The sequence below is a fragment of the Schistocerca nitens genome, chromosome 11 (genome assembly GCF_023898315.1).
Source record: "Schistocerca nitens isolate TAMUIC-IGC-003100 chromosome 11, iqSchNite1.1, whole genome shotgun sequence".
Classification (NCBI taxonomy): Eukaryota; Metazoa; Arthropoda; class Insecta; order Orthoptera; family Acrididae; genus Schistocerca; species Schistocerca nitens.
This window is the reverse complement of record NC_064624.1, coordinates 16,856,506-16,876,788: the sequence shown is the minus strand read 5'-3', so window position 1 is coordinate 16,876,788 and position 20,283 is coordinate 16,856,506. Positions and strand designations below refer to the sequence as shown.

Here is a 20,283-nt window from a genome sequence, read left to right as displayed (position 1 = left end):
CTTGGAGAGAGAGCAAAGTGTAGCCCATACCCGTGACATTGGGAAGAGTGAAGAAACAAAGCGTTCCCAACACACCCGTTTGCTTCATTTGTTAAAGTAAAGGGCTCTGGCGTGAAGGCAATTAAAAGTAATAAGATTCACAGCCAATGGGTGCCTCTTAAGGAGTTGCATAGCTCGATGGCGATCACAGATGGCAATGGCAATGGCTGTACTCAACCCGGGACTTGCCAGTGGCGAAATGATCCAGACGAGTGTGGGATAGCAAGGCTAGCAGTGCGAACAATCGCATCAGACACGTCACGTAGGACTTCATCAATACAACCCAACAAAACGGGAGAAAAAACGACCTGTGCAGTGTATAGAGGCCACTGGGCACATTGGAAAGACCAACGACATAACCTGTCCGTCGGGGAGTGGGAAGGGAGCGAGAGAATCAATGGGAAGCGGTCACTATCGCAAAGGTCGGCGCGTGGCGACCAGTGTAATGAAGGGAGGAGGGAGGGAGAAGAAAAAGAAAGATCGATGGCAGAAAAAGTACCACGAAAGGGGAGCCATCATTAAGAAGGCACAAGTCGTAGTCTGCAAGAAACTGGTCTACGAGAAGACCCCGACTAGATGGAAATGCACTGCACCACAAGGTATGATGAGCATTAAAATTCCTGAGAAGGAGGAAGGGAGGAGGAATTTGCCGAAGAAGGGCAGTTAAGGCTGCAGGTGGAAGCGTCCTGTCAGGAGGGACATAAAGGTTGCAAACTGTGACCCCAGAGTCCAGGTGGACCCTAAAAGCAACCGCTTCCAATGTAGTTTGAAGAGGAATCGACGTGCTAGCAATGTCTGTACAGACCAACGTACAAACACCACCAGAGGCCCGCAGGGGTCCGACCCGATTGCGACAGAAAGCACCGAACCCACGGAGGGTCGGTGAGTGATCATCATCAGTAAAATGAGATTCCTGTAGAACTGTAGAACCACATAAGCTGCAAAGTAAAATGAAATAAGGGATTTCAACTCTGAAAAGTGACAGTAATATCCATTACAATTCCATTGGATAACCACAGAACAATGATTCAAATGTGGGGTGAACAGGCTAAAGCCAGTCATGCCGCCGGGTCACCATCTGTCACCGATAAGGAGGGGGGGGGGGGGGGCGTCATCCTCGAACAGCAGGTCAGAGGCAGGTTGCGAAGGTGGGGACGGGACCTCTGGGGACACCAGAGACTCCTTGTACCGGGACTTACATTTCTTCTTCTTTTCTGTTTGAGATCGATGAGGGCTGTGCTGCAAAAAGGAGCCAGCTGCAGCAAGATCTGGAACAGAAAGAGAGCGGGGGACCTGGGGGTCGTCATGTGGCAGCAGGCCTTTGGCCTGGAAGGTGCCGGGAAGAGGGGTCCCGGGAGGGGCGCCCGTGACCGGCAGACGCCGAAGAAGTGGGACACTTCTCCGGCTGGGGAAGGGAGCGGTGCCCAGAGGGGAGGGTGTGGGAACCACAGGGGAGGGGGAGAAAAGAGGGGTTCGGGACTGGTGTAAGGAAGGGGGAGCAAGGGGTGAAGATGTAACTAAAGCATAGCTAGACGTCACGGACACAGGGTGAAGACATGCATATTTCTTAGAGCCTCAGTGTAGGTTAAACGATCGAGGGACTTGTACCTCAGTATATTCTTTTCCTTCTTATAAACTGGGCAATCTGGTGAATGTGGAGAATGATTGCCATGACAATTAACACACACAGGAGAGAGGACACAGGAACTCCCCTCACGGAGTGGACGTCGACAGTCACCACAGAGAGGGGTCTGCTAAGAGTGGGGAAAACATGTGGACAAAATGCAAGCACTTAAAACGCCTCATAGGTGGTGGGATGTACGGCTTCATGTCACATTGATAAACCATAATCTTGACCTTCTCAGGGAGGGTATCCCCTTCAAAGGCCAGAATAAAGGCCCCAGTATCAACGCGATTGTCCGTCTGGCCCTTCTGAACACGCCGAACAAAATGAACACCCTACCGTCCTAGATTGTCCCTAAGTTCGTCATCAGTTTGAAGGATGAGGTCCCTGTGAAAAATTACACCTTGAATCATATTCAAAGACTGTTGGGGGGTAATGGACACAGGAATTGTGCCAGGATGGTCACAGGCACAAAGGGTAGCTGAAGCAGTTTGGATCAACAACGAACCCGACCGCATTTTGTTCAGAGAGTACAATTTGCCAAACTTGTCTTCAAAGTGTTCCACAGTCAGTCCCAGTCCTCGATGACAGTGAGGGAGGCAATCGTCGAAAGCTCTGAATTTTATCCAAATTTGACGTAGCAAGTAAACTGACAACTTTTTACGTGAAGACTCTTCCGCAAAAAAATTCATAGTAGTGTTTCTACTTTATCACAATTTTTAGATGAGGGGGTGTAAATTTTACTTACAACATTTTTTTCTTGTTAACTACTGTGTCACACTCCAGACCACTGATGACATTTTAAATGAATGAAACAAAAACAGATTTAACACACACTTTTAATAAGACTACAGACACCATGGCCACACAAATCGCGACTTTTACTATTAGCATTAACATTATTTACAGCGCACTGGAGTGTGATGTCTTCAAGGATGCCTGGATAGACGTACAAGAAAAGCTGAACGTTGCCAGGTAAAACGAATACACGAATATCAGTTTTCTTCATGTTAGTGTTCAAACAGCAGACAGATGATACGAGTGTTGTTTTATTGCTCACCTGTTTTGCTGAGGTACCCACACTGCACCATCGCCTCCACAAAGACAAAGTCACTGAACGCACAGCGTTCCAACACCACTCCTTGACCTGCGAAACAGAAGACTGGCTGCAGACAGATGTTACTGTACATCAGATACACTTAAGTGTTGTTTACATCTTTATGTGACACTGGTAAATGTATATACCACTAGTCTTATCTGCCACAAACAATCTTCTTGGTATTAATATAGTCATAATACTTTTGTCTGACAAATAAAAATTCCATTTTTATGTTTCTAAGTCAATAGGCTCAAAATATTGGCCAACAAGTGAGTAACAGTACGTATATTTACCAATGGCCTTTCAGGCACTCTTCTCTGTAACTGACTTTGTGTTCAATTAGTATTTGTCACATGTGGGCTTACTCTTCTGATACATTATGGTATAAACAATAGTAAGTTCAATTCACAGTAACATTTTCTACTTTGTAAAGCAAAAAATAGTCATTTGTAAGCAAGTTTACAGCTAGTATTCTTCCGTGCCGTATGTGTAAGGAAAGAAGATTGTTGTGAATTTGGTTCCTATTTATATACAATTTTGCTGATTATATACTGTGAAATGCTTGTTCTAATAAACTATGAACACTGAATGCAATATTGTTTCACAAATTGTGTCAAAAACATCGGTCGCCTAGGTAATACAAATTATTTCTGCCAACACTGGACATGTTGGACGATTACTGATTATATGCAGCATGGCGAAAATAGTTTATGCACAGATACTCAGAAATAAGAGGTACATTAGTTACTGATTTTCATTTGGTTGTCTTAGTTAGAGGGATTGTACTGACATCCGTGAATATTTCATTTGGATGAATAAGAATGACTTCATAGAGGTGGCACAGCCCCGTGGCACACAAAGTTGTGGCTGATCGTGTAATGCAGTCCTAGGAAGAGATTACAGAGGAGGATAAAAATCATTCAGAATTTGGAGTAGACTCTGAGGCAGTACTATACAGCAACTGATGATAGTCTGGGTAACAATTTGTCACAGGGGACTTAGAAATACATAATAAATTGAGCAGTTTTATTGATTACTATTCCCAAAGTATACACACAGACATGTATTTCACTGTTATGTTGTATAAAATATTTTGCCATTTGAAGGGTTAAATGTCACTATACTCAGACTGTTACACCAACATTACGAACTTTTATTTCTCACACAGAGTACATTAGGGGCCAAAGTCTATTTTCAACATTCATTTGGTCCAAGGGGGATTTTTAAGCCATCAGTTTTTCGACTTCTGTGACTGCATGAAACACCTTCCTGTTGTTGCTGCTGTTTCCGCCACCTACTCTTCAGCACAATTCAGTAGCACGGCATTTCGAAATTCTGTTTACATTTTAACTGTTTGTTGTTCACGTACCACTTCTTTACAGGCTACATTTCTGACAAATAGCTCACGCGAAGACTTTCTGACATTAAATTTACATGAAACCTCAAAATATTTCTCTTTTTCAGAAAAAAATTCTGGTGTTTGCACAAGTTGTAAATAACATTTTGCTCTAATGCCTTAGTCTGACAGCCAATAATACCTAGTAGTCTTTCTCCAACGTGCCCATCTGTCACCCAACACTTTCACTATGTGGTGAGTAGCAAGATTCAGTTTCATATACAGAGAGAAATCATCAGGCACATTTTCTCTAGTGTTTTGGCTGATACCTGTAATTTCAATTTTGGAATGTGCTTGTGGAGTTAACCCGAAGAAATACTGCTTATTGTAGATTTTGTGCAATACGTAGTGTCAAAGGAAAACATTGGTTTGTTTCTCATTACAAACAAAATGATTTTTGAAGTGGACTTTTACACACCCAGGTAATAGCAAAAATTAGCCTAGTACACTACTAATTTTATAGTTATGTATTCAGAGGGACAGTAAAACAGTAGTCCAGATATGACTCGCACACCGACCTGATTCCCACTGTCAGCTACTGCCATACTGCAGCACTACAAAGTTGCTGCTTCAGTTCTGATAATTTTTCTTGTTTTCCTGTAGCTGTTAATACATATCGGTACAACAAAAATTTGCACTAGACTAATTTGGTACTGCTGTACTGAGTGGGCTTGTAAAATTCAGCTTTAAAAATAATTTTGTTTGTAATGACTAACAAACAAATTCCGGATGTCATACGAAACATGTTCGGCTGACTCCAGCTATGCATTGCAAAAACTAAATTTCAAATGAAAATATATAACATTTTCATTAGAGAAGTTTTATTTGCCCAGAGTGCAGTAATCACATATATAGATAACTTGTTTTGGTAAATTTTAATTGCCATATTTAGATCTGAAAGAAATTTTTACAACAATCAATCACGAAGTACATTTTAAAAAAATATTTGTGTTAAATACCATCTACACACATCGGACATTGTGGCGCTCTACGCAGTGCACTATTAACTAGTCACAAGTGTACAGGAGCACAAGTGTACAGGAGCTCAACTGTACCGTAGCTAGATGCAATTTGGAAAATTCAACATCCCGATTATAACAAAACATGTCGAAGGTCCACATATCTTGCCGGAACGAACCACCAGTGCAGCACCGTATGTTGATTAATAAAAACGTAAGTGTGGTAAAGACTTCAAAAGTTACTGGTGAAATATATTTGACACATCAGGTATTACTTTTTCTGTCCATTTTGATGCTGATGGCATTCTGCCAAGCAATAGTCAAACAGACTATTGTACGAGGGTTGACTGAAAAGTAATGCCTCAACCTTCGTAACTCTTCAACACTCGGCAGCATTGATATGCAGCAAGTACAGTAGAGCGTCGATTATCCGAAGTAATTGGGGGACATGGGTGTTCGGAAAACTAGTTTGTTCAGATAATCTAACTGTACATGTTTATTTGCCAAAAAGAAGTACTGTACAGTAAATTTATTCATAAAAACAGGCATCTCTTTTAGTATTACAAAGTAACATACAAAGGCAACTTCAGTAGGAATATATAGTATGTGGCTCAGTTTATTAAACAAAAATATACACACATTACATACGCATTTTGCATGAACAATACACACAGTATACAAAATTAACATTTAAAAAAATCCTTTATTTTGGTCTGTCTAAGCAAGCCTACACGCTTACGAGCAGCTAAGTCACGTACTTTTTTCATTACAGACATCTGAAACTGGTCGCTTTCATCTTGGGCTTCAAACCATCGCAAGACAGTATCTAAACAATTGAACGCCTCAGAAGCTGTTGGCATACTTTCATCTTCACTTTCTGGAGCACTGATTGATGAGATGCTGGCGGCATCATCTTTATCAGTGACAACGTTTACAATCTCACTGTCCTGCACGATTTGGTGTCCTGGCTCTGCATCATCGATATTCATCCATTCACGAACGTCTTCTTCATCACATTCGTGGCAATCTATTTCTTTTAGCATACCAAGAATTTCGGACATATCATTCTGTTCATCATTTTCGATCATGCCTTGTGAATTTTCTTCTGTGTCCAAAATTTTATTCCAGGCTTTCTTCAAATTCTCTTCCTTTACACTATTCAATGTTGCACTGATCATGTAGGACGCGTCTTCCATGTCAATATTCTTAAGATTTCTTAAGAGACTTTCTTCTCCATCCTCTTCTCTTTCTAACAATAACTTACGCAACAATTTTTTCCTGTAATATAGTTCGAAAGTCTCAATAATGCCTTGACCCATGGGCTGTAATAAGGAGGTTACGTTAGGTGGAAGAAATATTACCTTTATGAACTCGTCTTTTTCGTTTAAAATATCACATGACAGATGAGTTGGTGCATTGTCAAGGAGAAGTAGTGTTTTTCCCTCTTCCCATTCTTTAGCTGATGAGCTTTTACAGAGGGTACGAAAACGCCCAGAAACCACTTCATAAAAATCGTACTATCCATCCAGGCACTCTTTTGTGAGGTGTACACAACAGGCAAGGCCAACATATTAACGTGCTTGAAACAACGCGGTTTTTTACTTTTACCAATGACGAACATAGGCAGTCGGTGACTTCCAGTAGCATTAGCACAAGCCAAAGCTGTAATACGGTCCTTGCTTGTTTTAGGACCAGGTGCTGCTAATTCATGACGTGAAACGAGTTTTTCTCGGTAAAGCTTTCCAGTTAAGTCCAGTTTCGTCAGCATTGTAAACGTTTTCAAGAGCATAATCTTCTTCCCTTAATACGTCCCTTAGTTTGACTTTGAAAGAATCAGCCGACAGTTTTTCTCCCTGTATTGTAAGCTCACGAATGCCGTGTCTTGACTTGAAGCGTTTTAACCAGCCTGTGCTCGCTTTAAAGTTCGAAGGCCCTCCAAGTTGCATTGCCTTCTCACACAGAATGGGACCCGAGATAGGTTCTCCGTCCGATCTCTTTTGTGTAAACCACTTGTAAACAGCATCATCTAGATCTGTGTTAGTGGCGAGCTTCACAGTTTTACGGCTTGTTGATCCATCAGTAGAATCGAGCATAGCTATAAAATTTGCTTTTGTTTTTTATATTCGTAATTGTCGACTTCCCCACCTTGTACTCAATGGATAAAGTGGTTTCAGATTCACCTTCTTCTAACCTTTTAATAATCTCATACTTGTCCCTCATAGAAAGGACAACACGTTTACATTTAAGCACTTGTTATCGTCAAGTTCACTTCTTCACGCAGCAGCACACAAGTGGTCGTAACGGAGAAGAGAAGGTGACTGTTTGCACCATGAGAAGCTCTTCTCGGGGGTGCGCAATCCTTCAAACTGTGCGAAGCGGCATGCCTCAACTCTAAGCTGGCGCAGCTGCTGCTGTGAACAGCTTTGATACTGCCACTACTTCTACTGCCAGTGCCGAGCCAACAGAAGTGTGCCGATTGTTGAAACACAGTGACTGGCGGCTCGGACAGTCATCAGCGCCTTGTGAAGGCCCCATTAGAAGCAATGTTCCGCCAGCGGTGGCCCAGTGCGGTGACTACTGTGGGAAACTTTGTTTGGGAGTGAGGGGGATGATGGAGAGTAACAGGTGCGAGCGAGTACACAGTTCGGTTAAGCGGTCGTTTGGTTGAGCGACATTCGGATAATTGACGCTCTACTGTACTGACTTGTTCCGTAGCCTCTCCTCTACAGCTCCAGTTGGCGGGAAGCCTTAGCACTGAACGGTTGTGTCGTTACAGTGTAAAGTATGGAACCCTGCACAGACGGTCGGTCAATGCAAATTTAATTGCAGTCATTGAATTATTGACAGCAGGAGGTGTCAGCCCAAAGGAGATTCATCAGAGAATGAAAGCAGAATAGAGAAAAGTGTCACCTTCATTCTCTTAACGCGGGAGGAGTTCCTGGCAAATTTTAAGTTTGTGCGCTTTCATTTCAGGAGTCAGCATCCAGGGTACCCACCATGCGCAGATCTTGTGATAGCCGAGCAAAGCAATAATGTAACCCACACTTTCTTGTGAAATGCCAATTGTGCTTGCGATTTCTCTCTCGGTGATATGATGATTGTCCTGAATCAATCTGTCAACATTTTGCTTGTGAAACTCGGTGGTTGCTGTCACAGGGCATCCAACTCTAGTCTCGCAGGTCAGATCTTCCTGCCTCAACATCTTTAAACTTACTCACCCAACGACACACAGTACTCACATCGACACAATCACCATAAACTGCTTTCATTCTCTGACGAATCTCCTTCGGGGTGACACCTTCTGCTGTCAAGAATTCAATGACTGCACGTTGTCTAAATCACATTGACCGACCGTCTGTGCTAAGGCTTCCCACCAACTGGAGCTGTAGAGAAGAGGCTACGGAACAAGCCAGTCCTGCCGCATACCAATGCTGCCAACTGTTGAAGAGTTACGAAGGTGGAGCCACTACTTTTCAGTCAACCCTCATATTATGGAGTGCCCCCCCCCCCCCCCCCCCAGATGGCAGCAGTCTCCTACATGACAACTCAGATACATAACACATACATATTTTCTGTGATGGTATAATACATACAATGATGACAATCTACAATTAAACATGTTTTATATAAAATTTTAAAACAATTTCAATACAGTTTCTTATAGAAAGACACACCATCTATCAGCTGTAATAGGCACAACATTTAAAAACAGCCAATCCAATCACTCAAAACTTGTCAAAATAACATAAAAATATTTTACAAGATTCCACAATTAAAACAAAGGTTGGTTGGTTGGTTTGGGGGATCAAAGGGACCAGACTGCTACGGTCATCGGTCCCTTTTTCCAAAGACAAAGAACACCCACAGAGAATAAAAACGAGGAACAGAATAGAACACAGACGATACACAACAAGAGAAACTGAGACAAAGACAAGACAAAACGAACTAAAACCACACAGAGTGTGACGGTGGTTGGCCGACCATAGAAACAAAAAAAAAGGAAAAGCCAACCACTTAGAAACACGTTAAAAAATCAGTTTAAAAGCAGAGGCCAAAGGCCAGAGTCAACACAAAACAATAACAGAAAATAGAAACACTCAGATTAAATGATAAAAGCCCCCTGCCCGAATAAAACGTAAAACTAAGTCAGCCATTGCGGAGTCGTCTGTTAAAAGGGCAGGGAGCGTAGCAGGCAGCCTAAATGTCTGCCTGACCACAGCTAAAAGGGGGCAGGCCATCAAAATGTGGGCCACCGTCAAAGCCGCCCCACAGCGACATAGAGGAGGGTCTTCCCGGCGCAGTAAGTAACCGTGTGTCAGCCGGGAGTGGCCAATGCAGAGCCGGCAAAGAACTACTGAGTCCCTGCGAGTGGCTCGCAGGGATGACCGCCACACAGCCGTCGTCTCCTTCACAACACGTAGTTTATTGCGCGTCGTCAGTTCGCGCCATTCATCGGCCCATAGCGCCAAAATTTTGCGGTGGAAGACTGCCCGCAAATCAGTCTCTGGGAGGCCAACGTCCAGAGATGGCTTACTGGTGGCCTCTTTCGCCAGGCGGTCAACATGTTCGTTACCCGGGATACCGACATGACCGGGGGTCCACACAAAGACCACAGAGCGGCCGCTACGGGCAAGAGTATGCAGGGACTCATGGATAGCCATCACCAGACGGGAACGTGGAAAACACTGGTCGAGAGCTCGTAAACTGCTCAGGGAATCGCTACAGATAACGAAGGACTCACCTGAGCAGGAGCGGATATACTCTAGGGCTCGAAAGATGGCGACCAGCTCCGCAGTGTAAACGCTGCAGCCAGCCGGCAAGGAACGTTGTTCGCAATGGTCCCCTAGAGTGAGCGCATAACCGACTCGACCAGCAACCATCGAACCGTCGGTGTAAACAATGCCAGAGCCCTGATACGTGGCCAGGATGGAATGAAAGCGGCGGCGGAAGGCCTCTGGAGGGACTGAGTCCTTCGGGCACTGTGCCAAGTCGAGCCGAAGGCAAGGGCGACGAACACACCATGGGGGTGTATGCAAAGTAGCCCGGAAAGGAGGTGGAACAGTGAAAACCTGAAGCCCAGAGAGAAGCTCTTTGACGCGGACCGCTATTGTACAACCAGAGCGGGGCCGACGTTCTGGCAGACGGACGACCGATCGTGGGAACAGGAGACGATAGTTAGGATGCCCGGGCGAGCTTAGAACATGGGCAGCATAAGCGGCCAGCAAACGTTGGCGTCGGAACCGCAGTGGAGGGACACCTGCCTCCACTAGTAAGCTGTCCACAGGGCTGGTGCGGAAAGCACCAGTGGCAAGGCGTATTCCGCTGTGGAGAATTGGGTCCAGCACCCGCAACGCAGACGGGGATGCTGAGCCATAAGCCAGGCACCCATAATCCAGGCGGGACTGGATTAACGCCTGGTAGAGCCGTAACAGGGTAGAGCGGTCGGCGCCCCAGCGGGTGTGGCTCAAACATCGCAGTGCATTGAGATGCCGCCAACACGCCTGTTTGAGCTGCCGAATATGAGGCAGCCAAGTCAACTGAGCATCAAAAACGACCCCCAAAAACCTGTGGGTCTCAACCACTGCAAGGAGTTCGTCGGCAAGATAAAGCTGCGGCTCAGGATGGACTGTCCGGCGCCGGCAGAAATGCATAACGCAGGTCTTGGCTGCCGAAAACTGAAACCCATGCGCTACAGCCCAAGACTGCGCCTTACGGATAGCGCCCTGTAGCTGACGTTCAACAGCTGCAATGCCAGTAGAGCTGTAGTAAAGGCAAAAGTCGTCAGCATACAGGGAAGCGGAGACAGAAGTTCCCACGGCCGCAGCAAGCCCGTTAATGGCTATTAAAAACAGACAGACACTTAAAACAGAACCCTGTGGCACACCGTTCTCCTGGACGCGGGAGGAACTATACGAGGCCGCGACTTGCACGCGGAAGGTACGACACGACAGAAAATTGCGGATAAAAATCGGCAGAGGACCCCGAAGACCCCATCCATGAAGCGTAGAAAGGATGTGATGGCGCCATGTCGTATCGTACGCCTTCCGCATGTCGAAAAAGACAGCGACCAGGTGCTGACGGCGGGCAAAGGCAGTACGGATGGCCGACTCCAGGCTCACCAGATTGTCGGTGGCGGAGCGGCCTTTACGGAACCCACCCTGAGACGGAGCCAGAAGGCCCCGAGACTCCAGTACCCAATTCAAGCGCCGGCTCACCATCCGTTCAAGCAACTTGCAAAGAACGTTGGTGAGGCTAATGGGATGGTAGCTGTCCACCTCCAGAGGGTTCTTTCCAGGTTTCAAAACGGGGATGACAATACCTTCCCGCCATTGCGACGGAAACTCCCCCTCGACCCAAAGACGGTTGTAAAGATCGAGAAGGCGCCGCTGGCAGTCCACTGAAAGGTGTTTCAGCATCTGACAGTGGATGCCATCTGGCCCAGGAGCGGTATCAGGGCAAGCAGCTAGGGCACTGCGAAATTCCCACTCACTGAATGGAGCATTGTAAGATTCTGGGTGGTTGGTGCGAAACGAAAGGCTCCGACGTTCCATCCGCTCTTTAATGGAGCGGAAGGCCTGGGGGTAATTCGCAGAAGCGGAACTCATAGCAAAATGCTCTGCTAAGCGATTTGCAATGACGTCGGAGTCAGTACAAACTGCTCCATTCAGTGAGAGCGCAGGGACGCTGACAGGTGGCCGATAGCCGTAGACGCGTCGAATCTTGGCCCAGACCTGCGATGGAGTGACATGGAGGCCAATGGTGGACACATACCGCTCCCAGCACTCCTTCTTGCCTTGGCGGATAAGGAGGCGGGCCCGCGCACGCAGCCGTTTGAAGGCGATTAGGTGGTCTATGGAGGGATGTTGCTTGTGACGCTGGAGTGCCCGCCGGCGATCTTTAATCGCTTCAGCGATCTCAGGCGACCACCAAGGCACAGCCTTCCGCCGAGGGGACCCAGAAGAACGGGGAATGGCAGATTCAGCGGCAGTAACGATGCCGGTGGTGACCGATTGAACCACCGCATCAATGTCATCAGTAGAGAGAGGCTCAAAAGCGGCAGTGGAGGAGAACAAGTCCCAGTCAGCTTTATTCATAGCCCACCTGCTAGGGCGCCCAGAAGAGTGGCGCTGTGGTAGTGACAAAAAGATCGGAAAGTGGTCACTACCACACAGGTCGTCATGCACACTCCATTGGACAGACGGTAAGAGGCTATGGCTACAGATGGAAAGGTCAATGGCGGAGTAGGTGCCATGCGCCACACTGAAGTGCGTGAAGGCACCATCATTTAACAGCGAGAGATCGAGCTGCGACAATAAATGCTCAACGATGGCGTCTCGACCTGTTGCCACTGACCCACCCCACAAAGGGTTATGGGCGTTGAGGTCGCCCAATAGCAAGAAAGGTGGCGGCAATTGGGCGACCAGTGCAGCCAGGACCTGCTGCGAGACATCACCATCCGGTGGAATGTAAAGACTGCAGACGGTAACAGCCTGTGGCGTCCACACGCGCACAGCGACAGCCTCTAAAGGCGTCTGGAGAGGGACAGACTCGCTGTGCAGAGTGTGAAGGACATATATGCAGACGCCACCAGACACCCTTTCATAAGCTGCTCGGTTCTTATAATAACCCCGATAGCCACGGAGGGCGGGGGTTCGCATTGCTGGAAACCAAGTTTCCTGGAGAGCAATGCAAAAGAAAGGGTGAAGGCTGATAAGTTGGCGGAGCTCAGCTAGATGGTGGAAGAAACCGCTGCAGTTCCACTGGAGGATGGTGTTGTCCATGGCTGGGAATGGCGTGACGGGACTGGGAAGGCAGATTATGCCGCTGGGTCACCTGATGCCTCCGATGGAGCACCCGTGCAAATGCCAGCCATTGCGTCCGAGGGACCGGCAAGAGCGAGGTCCTCAGCGGACACCAGAATCTCCACCTCGTCTTCAGAGGCAGAGCTTGTAGGAAGCGGTGGGACGGGTGCCACCGCAACATCGTTAGTCTTGGGGACTTTCTTCTGTTTCAGCTTGTCGCGCTGTGCCTTCGGTGGGTCAGGCTTCATGGGCTTCACTGGGTCGGTCTCAGGGACAGACGACGACCGCGAGGCCCGATGACCAGGGACTGGCGGTTGTTTCAAGCCCCTGCGGGCGTCCGCTTTTCCACTGGTCGGGACTTGCGAAGGGAGGTCCCCAAGGGATCCCTTCCTGGCAAGAGTAGCCGAAGAAGTCTTACGCTTCTCCGGCTGGGAAGGGGGAGCTGATGTCCCCGATGGTTTTGAGGGTGTTGCTCCTGGAGAAGATGGAGGAGGAGCAACAGGGTGTGAAGAGCCCCCCACAAGCAAGGGGGCTGGTGGATGCTGACCGATCTTAGAGCTGATTCGTGATGTTGGCAGAACCGTCGTTGCAGCAGCGGCGTAGGTGGACGTCATTGCCACAGGCTGGAGCCTCTCATATTTCCGTCTAGCCTCGGGGTAGGTCAGCCGGTCCAGGGTCTTATATTCCATTATCTTCCTTTCTTTCTGCAATATCCTACAGTCCGGCGAGCAGGGGGAATGGTGTTCTCCGCAGTTAACACAGATAGGAGGCGGGGCACATGGAGTATCGGGATGCGAAGGACGGCCACAATCCCGACACATGAGGCTGGAAGTACAACGAGATGACATGTGCCCGAACTTCCAGCAATTAAAACACCACATCGGAGGAGGGATATATGGCTTCACATCACAACGGTAAACCATCACCTTGACCTTTTTGGGTAATACATCACCTTCGAAGGCCAAGATGAAGGCACCGGTGGCTACCTGATTATCCCTCGGACCCCGATGGACGCGCCGGACGAAGTGAACACCTCGTCGTTCGAGGTTGGCGCGTAATTCATCGTCGGACTGCAGAAGAAGATCCCTGTGGAATATAATACCCTGGACCATGTTTAAACTTTTATGGGGAGTGATGGTGACGGAAACATCCCCCAACTTGTCACAAGCAAGTAACCGCCGTGACTGGGCAGAGGATGCCGTTTGTATCAGGACCGATCCAGAGCGCATTTTTGACAAACCCTCCACCTCCCCAAACTTGTCCTCTAAATGCTCGACGAAGAACTGAGGCTTTGTGGAGAGAAAAGACTCCCCATCAGCTCTCGTACAAACTAAGAATCGGGGCGAATATTTGCCACTGCCATCCTGAGATTTACGTTCCTCCCACGGCGTGGCCAGAGAGGGGAACGTGTTGGGATTGTACTTTTCAGCATTAAATTGAGCCCGAGAACGCTTAGAGACTGCTGGCGGCTGGCCGCCAGCGAGAGATGATGTACCACGCTTCATTGCGGGTCATCCGCCCTGATGCCACCTACTCCGACCAAGGGCCCTCCCCACGGGCGCCACCCAGCCGCAGCAATAGCCACCTGGCAGGACGGCCATTGCCGGGAGTCCTGATGCCCCAAGGAGATGGGCATCTACTCCTTGGCATACGTGGGGAGTTAACGGCGCAGGCATCAGTAGAGCGATCCCTGTGTTGTCAGGGGGCTACAACCAAGAGGGTACATGGCGGCCCCACCACAACGGGCTGGCTACCGTGCTGGATCTTAGGTGCAAAACTGTTTAAGGTCGTCGTCGCAGGTAAAAGAAACACTGCAGAGTGCAGCGTGGTAATCGCCCAAGAGATCGAAAACGAGCGGGACACCACTGCAACGACGAGAAAGCCGGCTAAAGGTCTAATTGCACGACGGATACAGTGCACCATGTAAGGCGCCCTTCCCCAATTGGCTCGCTCTTCGGAAGAATTTAGAAAGATGGAGGTCAAACCCGAGAGGGGACCATCACATAAGGCCGAAACATTTGAGACTCCTTTTAGTCGCCTCTTACGACAGGCAGGAATACCGCGGGCCTATTCTTACCCCCGAACCCGCAGGGGGGAATTAAAACAAAGAAATGAAGTGGACGACACAGGTGACAGCAAGGGGTTTTTAGGGAGGTGTTCATTTCTGTTCTCGACAGAACACTATTTTATGTTTATGCAAACGTTTACAGTGTTTGTACGTACATTAACAGTATAACAGTAAATTACAGATAGCATTCATGATTACTGACAGGTACAACATACACAGAACGTAGCTCTGATCCCCACAGACTTATACAGAACATGTCTATACTATTTACTAACGTTTGGCTGTGTGCTGTCAGCTGTCAATGCAGACAGAGTAAGTAACACCTGATACACCAAATGTATTTCACAAGTAACCTTTGGAAGGATTTACCACAATTACATTTTTATCACTCGACACTAGTGTGTGTAATCCTGCGAGGTATGTGGACCTCCGACACATTTCATTATAATCTCGCATGCAAGATAATACCACATTAGAATTATCACATAGGTCAACAGCATTTTTATCAGAGAGAGGGGAAAAAAATGTGAATGATGTCAGCCAAGATGTTACTGAATTCGAAAATGAAATCAGTTTTTGCCTATTGACCTCAGTTTGCGTGATATTGTACCTTTTATTTACAAAATTAAAATGCTGTATTTTGGTTACTTTGATATTGCTCAATTAATTTGCTTTTACCAATGTAACTAAAAGACAGATGGCTACTCGCTGCAAAGATAACACATTACGTTGCAGACAGGCACAATTAAAAGACAAAATCAAACAATGGTGAACCCAGGATGGAACGTAACAATATAATGAAAATGATAGTTGCTACCCACCATATAGCAGAGATGCTGAGTCGCAGAACAGCACAACAGAAAGACTGTCGGAAAGTTAGCCTTCGGCCAACAAGGCCTTTGTCAAAAATAGACGACAACACACACACACACACACACACACACACACACACACACACACACACACACACACACACACACATAGCAAGCACACCTAGCACACACACGAGGATTGTTTAATTTACTTTTATTTATTGTGTGTGTGATTATGTAATTACTGGTAAATAATCTAAATTATACAAGGAATTCCATAGGAATTTCATACCACCAGGATACGAAGGAGGCTGACTAGTTGTGCTCATGTTGCAGCGCATCATGTGTTTGCTGCATCAGTCTCAGAAGTGAGAGAAATCTGACCTTGTGAAGTGAATTGCTGCAGGTTCATGGAAGGTTTGCAGTCTGTGAGAGTTCAAGAAAAAATGTATTGCACCGGTATAAATAACTCAAAATATGTTTGTTGTATTTGTGGCAAGTAAGTCTGAAATCGCACAGACAAAACTTAATCCTCTCGTAAAAAAATGCTATGAACTTTATTTTGGGTGCAAGACTGGCAACCTAGACAAAAAATGAGGCCCTCACATATGCTGTTTGCCATGTGTTACACTCCTGATAGGTTGGTTAGAAGGATTATGTCACATGTCCTTTGGTGTCCCCAACAATTTGAAGGGAACAAACAGATCACAAAACAGGCTTGTTTCTGTGCGATGAAAATAGCCAGAATCACGATGGAAACAAAGAAAACTGTGCAATATCCTAATTTACTATCTGTGTTAATTCCTGTGTGTCACAGTGAGTGTTTCTGGTACCTGTGCCTCCTGACAATGTGACAGTGAGTGAAGACGAATACAGAGATGAACACCTGGAAGTCTGAGAAGGCAACAGGCCTACTGACCCAACATTACACACACCCCATGTCAATCAAATGAGCCCTTTTTTCCCCCCTTCAATGGAGGTCCCAATGATCTCATTTGTGATTTAAAATTTTCGAAGTAATATGTTGAGCTTACAGCTTCACAATTAAAAGAAAAGAATGTTCTTCTTCCTGAAACAAAAGTGAGTTTCTCATGACCACAATGCCTTCTCTCTCTCTCTCTCTCTCTCTCTCTCTCTCTCTCTCTTTGCCCCCTCCACGGTAGGCGGCACGGGTTTCTGTAATGACATGAAATTTGTTGCGGAGAATCACTTCAGTACTTACCGGTGTTCATGAGGTGGGTGAGTGCATCGACATACTGCGAGAAGCGGTACCGGTACATAAGCATCTGGAAGGTGGCCGCATTGCGGTGAGTCGGGTTGCGGCAGAAGTTGCGGTGGTCGTAGGACTTGAGAGAGTCCGGCATCTGCGGATCCAGCTGTCTCATGTCGTACCCGTACGGGTTGATGTAATGCATGTCCATTGTCACCTGCAGAAACGCAACACGGTAAAACAGAGGACCTGCAGCTGGCCAGTAGAGGGACACCCGTAATACACACGTACGTGGAAGCCAAAATATTTTCACTGAGAGTGTCAACAATAGATTGTCGTCAGAGAAAAGAAGAGCGAGAGGGCTGATGTGGTATCGAGATGTGCCTATACTGGGCTAATAAATTTATGCCATTGGAAAAAAAAAAGAGGATTTTTATATTTAATGACAAAATACAGTTTAAAATATTGGGATTTATCCAGAAATTCAACTCAGCTGTAATATGTACAGAAGCGTTACCTAGAGCAACATGACAATCTGTGTCAGACTGCGACTCCAACTCAGATTTCCCGCCGATTACGAGTAGTCGTCTTAATAATCTACGAGAAGAAATAGATAGGTGTGCGACGTGTGGATCAGCCCCGGAGTTTGCGATAAGTGGGAAATCTGGGTTCGAGTCCCTGCCCTGTACACAATTTTACGTGTCACTTTAAGTACTACATGTATACCTATTACATTTAAATTGAATTTTGGGAATAAATTTCAATTTCTCCAACAGATTTCTTGTACCTTCTGTTCTCCAGATCGCATAAATTCAATGAATTAAGCACTATTTTTCCATCACCCCTGAAGTTTTTATACTTGTTCTTTCACAGCCAGTTTTGAGCAAAGTTTTCTGCCTATCAGGAGTTCTAAAAAAATATCTTTTAGGTGAGAAGAAACTGGTAGTACAGAATGACAATGAAGAAACACGTGATGGGGAATTACTATCAAATCTCACTGATGTCCACCTGATCTAAAATCACAGATTATATTCTATGCTCAAACGTAATGAGGTATAAAATAGTTTAGCAGCCACAGGTACCGTTCCACTTCCTTCAGAACTGTGCAAAATTATAACGTGTTACAACAACATAAAATAACAGATTCAATTTGCTACACAGTGATTTCCACATAGCAATCCCCAGCCACATGTCAAATATATCTTGTTGAGTACAGTGTCGATGTTGCACTTGATATTGAGTAAGTTGGCTGTTGAACAGTTATCGTAAACTCTACAGTCAGGTGCATCTAAGATAAGTCACCAAGACACATCATTTCTCATTGGGCGAGCCAGAGCCCTAGGGATACTCACTTTGGTGGAAGACTACCTCATTAAAATGACACAGCAAATTACAAATTTAAATTATAATCACCACTTTTATGAGAGTTAATGTAAGTATGGAGTTTATTAAAATATGATTACTACTTTCAGTTTTGTATAACAACCATCTTCAGATCTGTAAACAAACAGAAAAAGAAACCACCCCAGAAAAATTCTTAACATAGTAATACACATTTTAAAAAGTTATAAATCCAACACGACTTTTATGGGTAGAGCCTATTACTTTAGTGAAATTGAAATACAACTCACTCACCTTTGCAGCGTTGTATGGAAAATTTACTGCTTTCAGAATAACTCACCAATCGAGATGTACTTATACGTGAATATGCACTAAACAGCATCAATAATGATAATCGTGCAACTTGCATTCATGTTAAAAAGAACCAGACTAATACCGTGTTGATGTTAAAAGTGTCATTAAGGGCGAGCCAGGTCATAACTGTGCAGAAATAAAAGCCAACCATCACAACAACAAAAACGTTGTACATGAATCCAAGTGATGTTGAAGTTTTAAAGTAACAAGAGGAGAGACAGTTACCAGACTGGGACTGGGCATCTTCCATCTTTAAGCTCTCAGGTTTTCACCTCCTCTGACCTGCAGTTCTGGGTGACTTACCCAAAATCTACCCCCTTTCCTAGACCTCTCCAATCCTTTTACTTCACCCCTCTTCCTTTCCCTTCAACCCTTCTGCCTGAAGGATGAGCCACTGGCTCCAAAAGCTTGCCTAATTACAACCCTCTTATGTGTGTGTCTTGCTGCATTTGGTGAGTAGATGTTTTATCTACCCAATGAAATTATCAACAACACTTTGCAATACATGTTGCGTATTGCTTGACTATTACTTTATGTTACTGCAGAACCTTATTTTAAGAGAGAATTTAGAAAAATGTGGGGTAAATTTTTGCCCCACCTCGTTATTTATGTCTCAGGATTGGCACCTTGTTACTCTAGGGTTTATACCTTTGCAACAAAATGACGTTCCACTGCAATTTTGGAAGGTAGCTTAGTCCAATGTTTTCTCAACAGATTGTGGCACGCATTTTCCGGCAGATGACAGTGCAGAAATGAATGGAGTAAGATTTCATTTGGGCAACGCAAGGCCATACTGAAGTGGCAATGGAAGAACGAAAACATTATAGACGAAGAATGGCAATGGCGTAATGTGTACGGAACTCAGCCACCGACACGTACAACAATTTATAACATTCACGATAAATCTGAAGCTGAAGGAACGGTGTGGCCGACCAAAAACAAATGAGTGCAGCTTCCTCCTCTGAAGTGATGCAACCAGCACACTCGGTCTCCGAGTACTGCGAGTGGTTCGAAGGCACATTTCACGAGGATGAGCGGTTTGCGGGGACAGTTATTTGGGAGACGTAAAGGACAATGGGTTAAAATCGTGAGGTCCTTGTCAATTACAACCTTGCAATCAGACAAGCAAAAAAGGCATCCTGGAAGGCATTCTGTGAGGAAGTGGAGAGCACGGCTGCTCAAACCAGAGTTCACGGAATTCTCACTAGAGTACCAACCAGTCCAGGAGGTACGGTGAGGAAGGAGGATGGGTAACATACAAAGACAGCACACGAGACGCTGGAACTGCTCCTCACAACTCAATTTCCTCAATATGCTCCGCCGGATAACACAGACCAGAATGTGATGTCGGAGAGACAACGGTTCTCAACTGCTCGAAGAGAGGACTGGGAATCGGCCAAGGAGTGTGTGGACTTTAATAAAATCCAATGGGTGATGGGAACATTCCAACTGTTCAAGTCACCTGGCCCAGATGAAAATTTCTAGCTCTCCGGCAACAGGCGAACAGTGTAGCCGACAGGATGCCCTAGCCACACTACATTTCATTTACCGTCTCCGTGACGCTCTCTCGTGTCTCAAA

The 20,283-nt window shown here is 45.9% G+C and overlaps 1 protein-coding gene across 1 annotated transcript in view; it reads right to left on the bottom strand.

Annotated features, from left to right (window-relative positions):
- The window catches only part of LOC126213193 (NADH dehydrogenase [ubiquinone] 1 alpha subcomplex subunit 10, mitochondrial), a 76,537-nt gene that overhangs the window by 37,604 nt on the left and 18,650 nt on the right, over positions 1–20,283 (bottom strand). Inside the window, exons 3-4 of the mRNA XM_049940818.1 lie at positions 17,022–17,226; positions 2,724–2,810 (exon numbers count right to left, since the gene is read on the bottom strand). Of these exons, the coding sequence (XP_049796775.1) occupies positions 2,724–2,810; positions 17,022–17,226 (292 nt within the window). The remainder of the gene's footprint in view (positions 1–2,723; positions 2,811–17,021; positions 17,227–20,283) is intronic.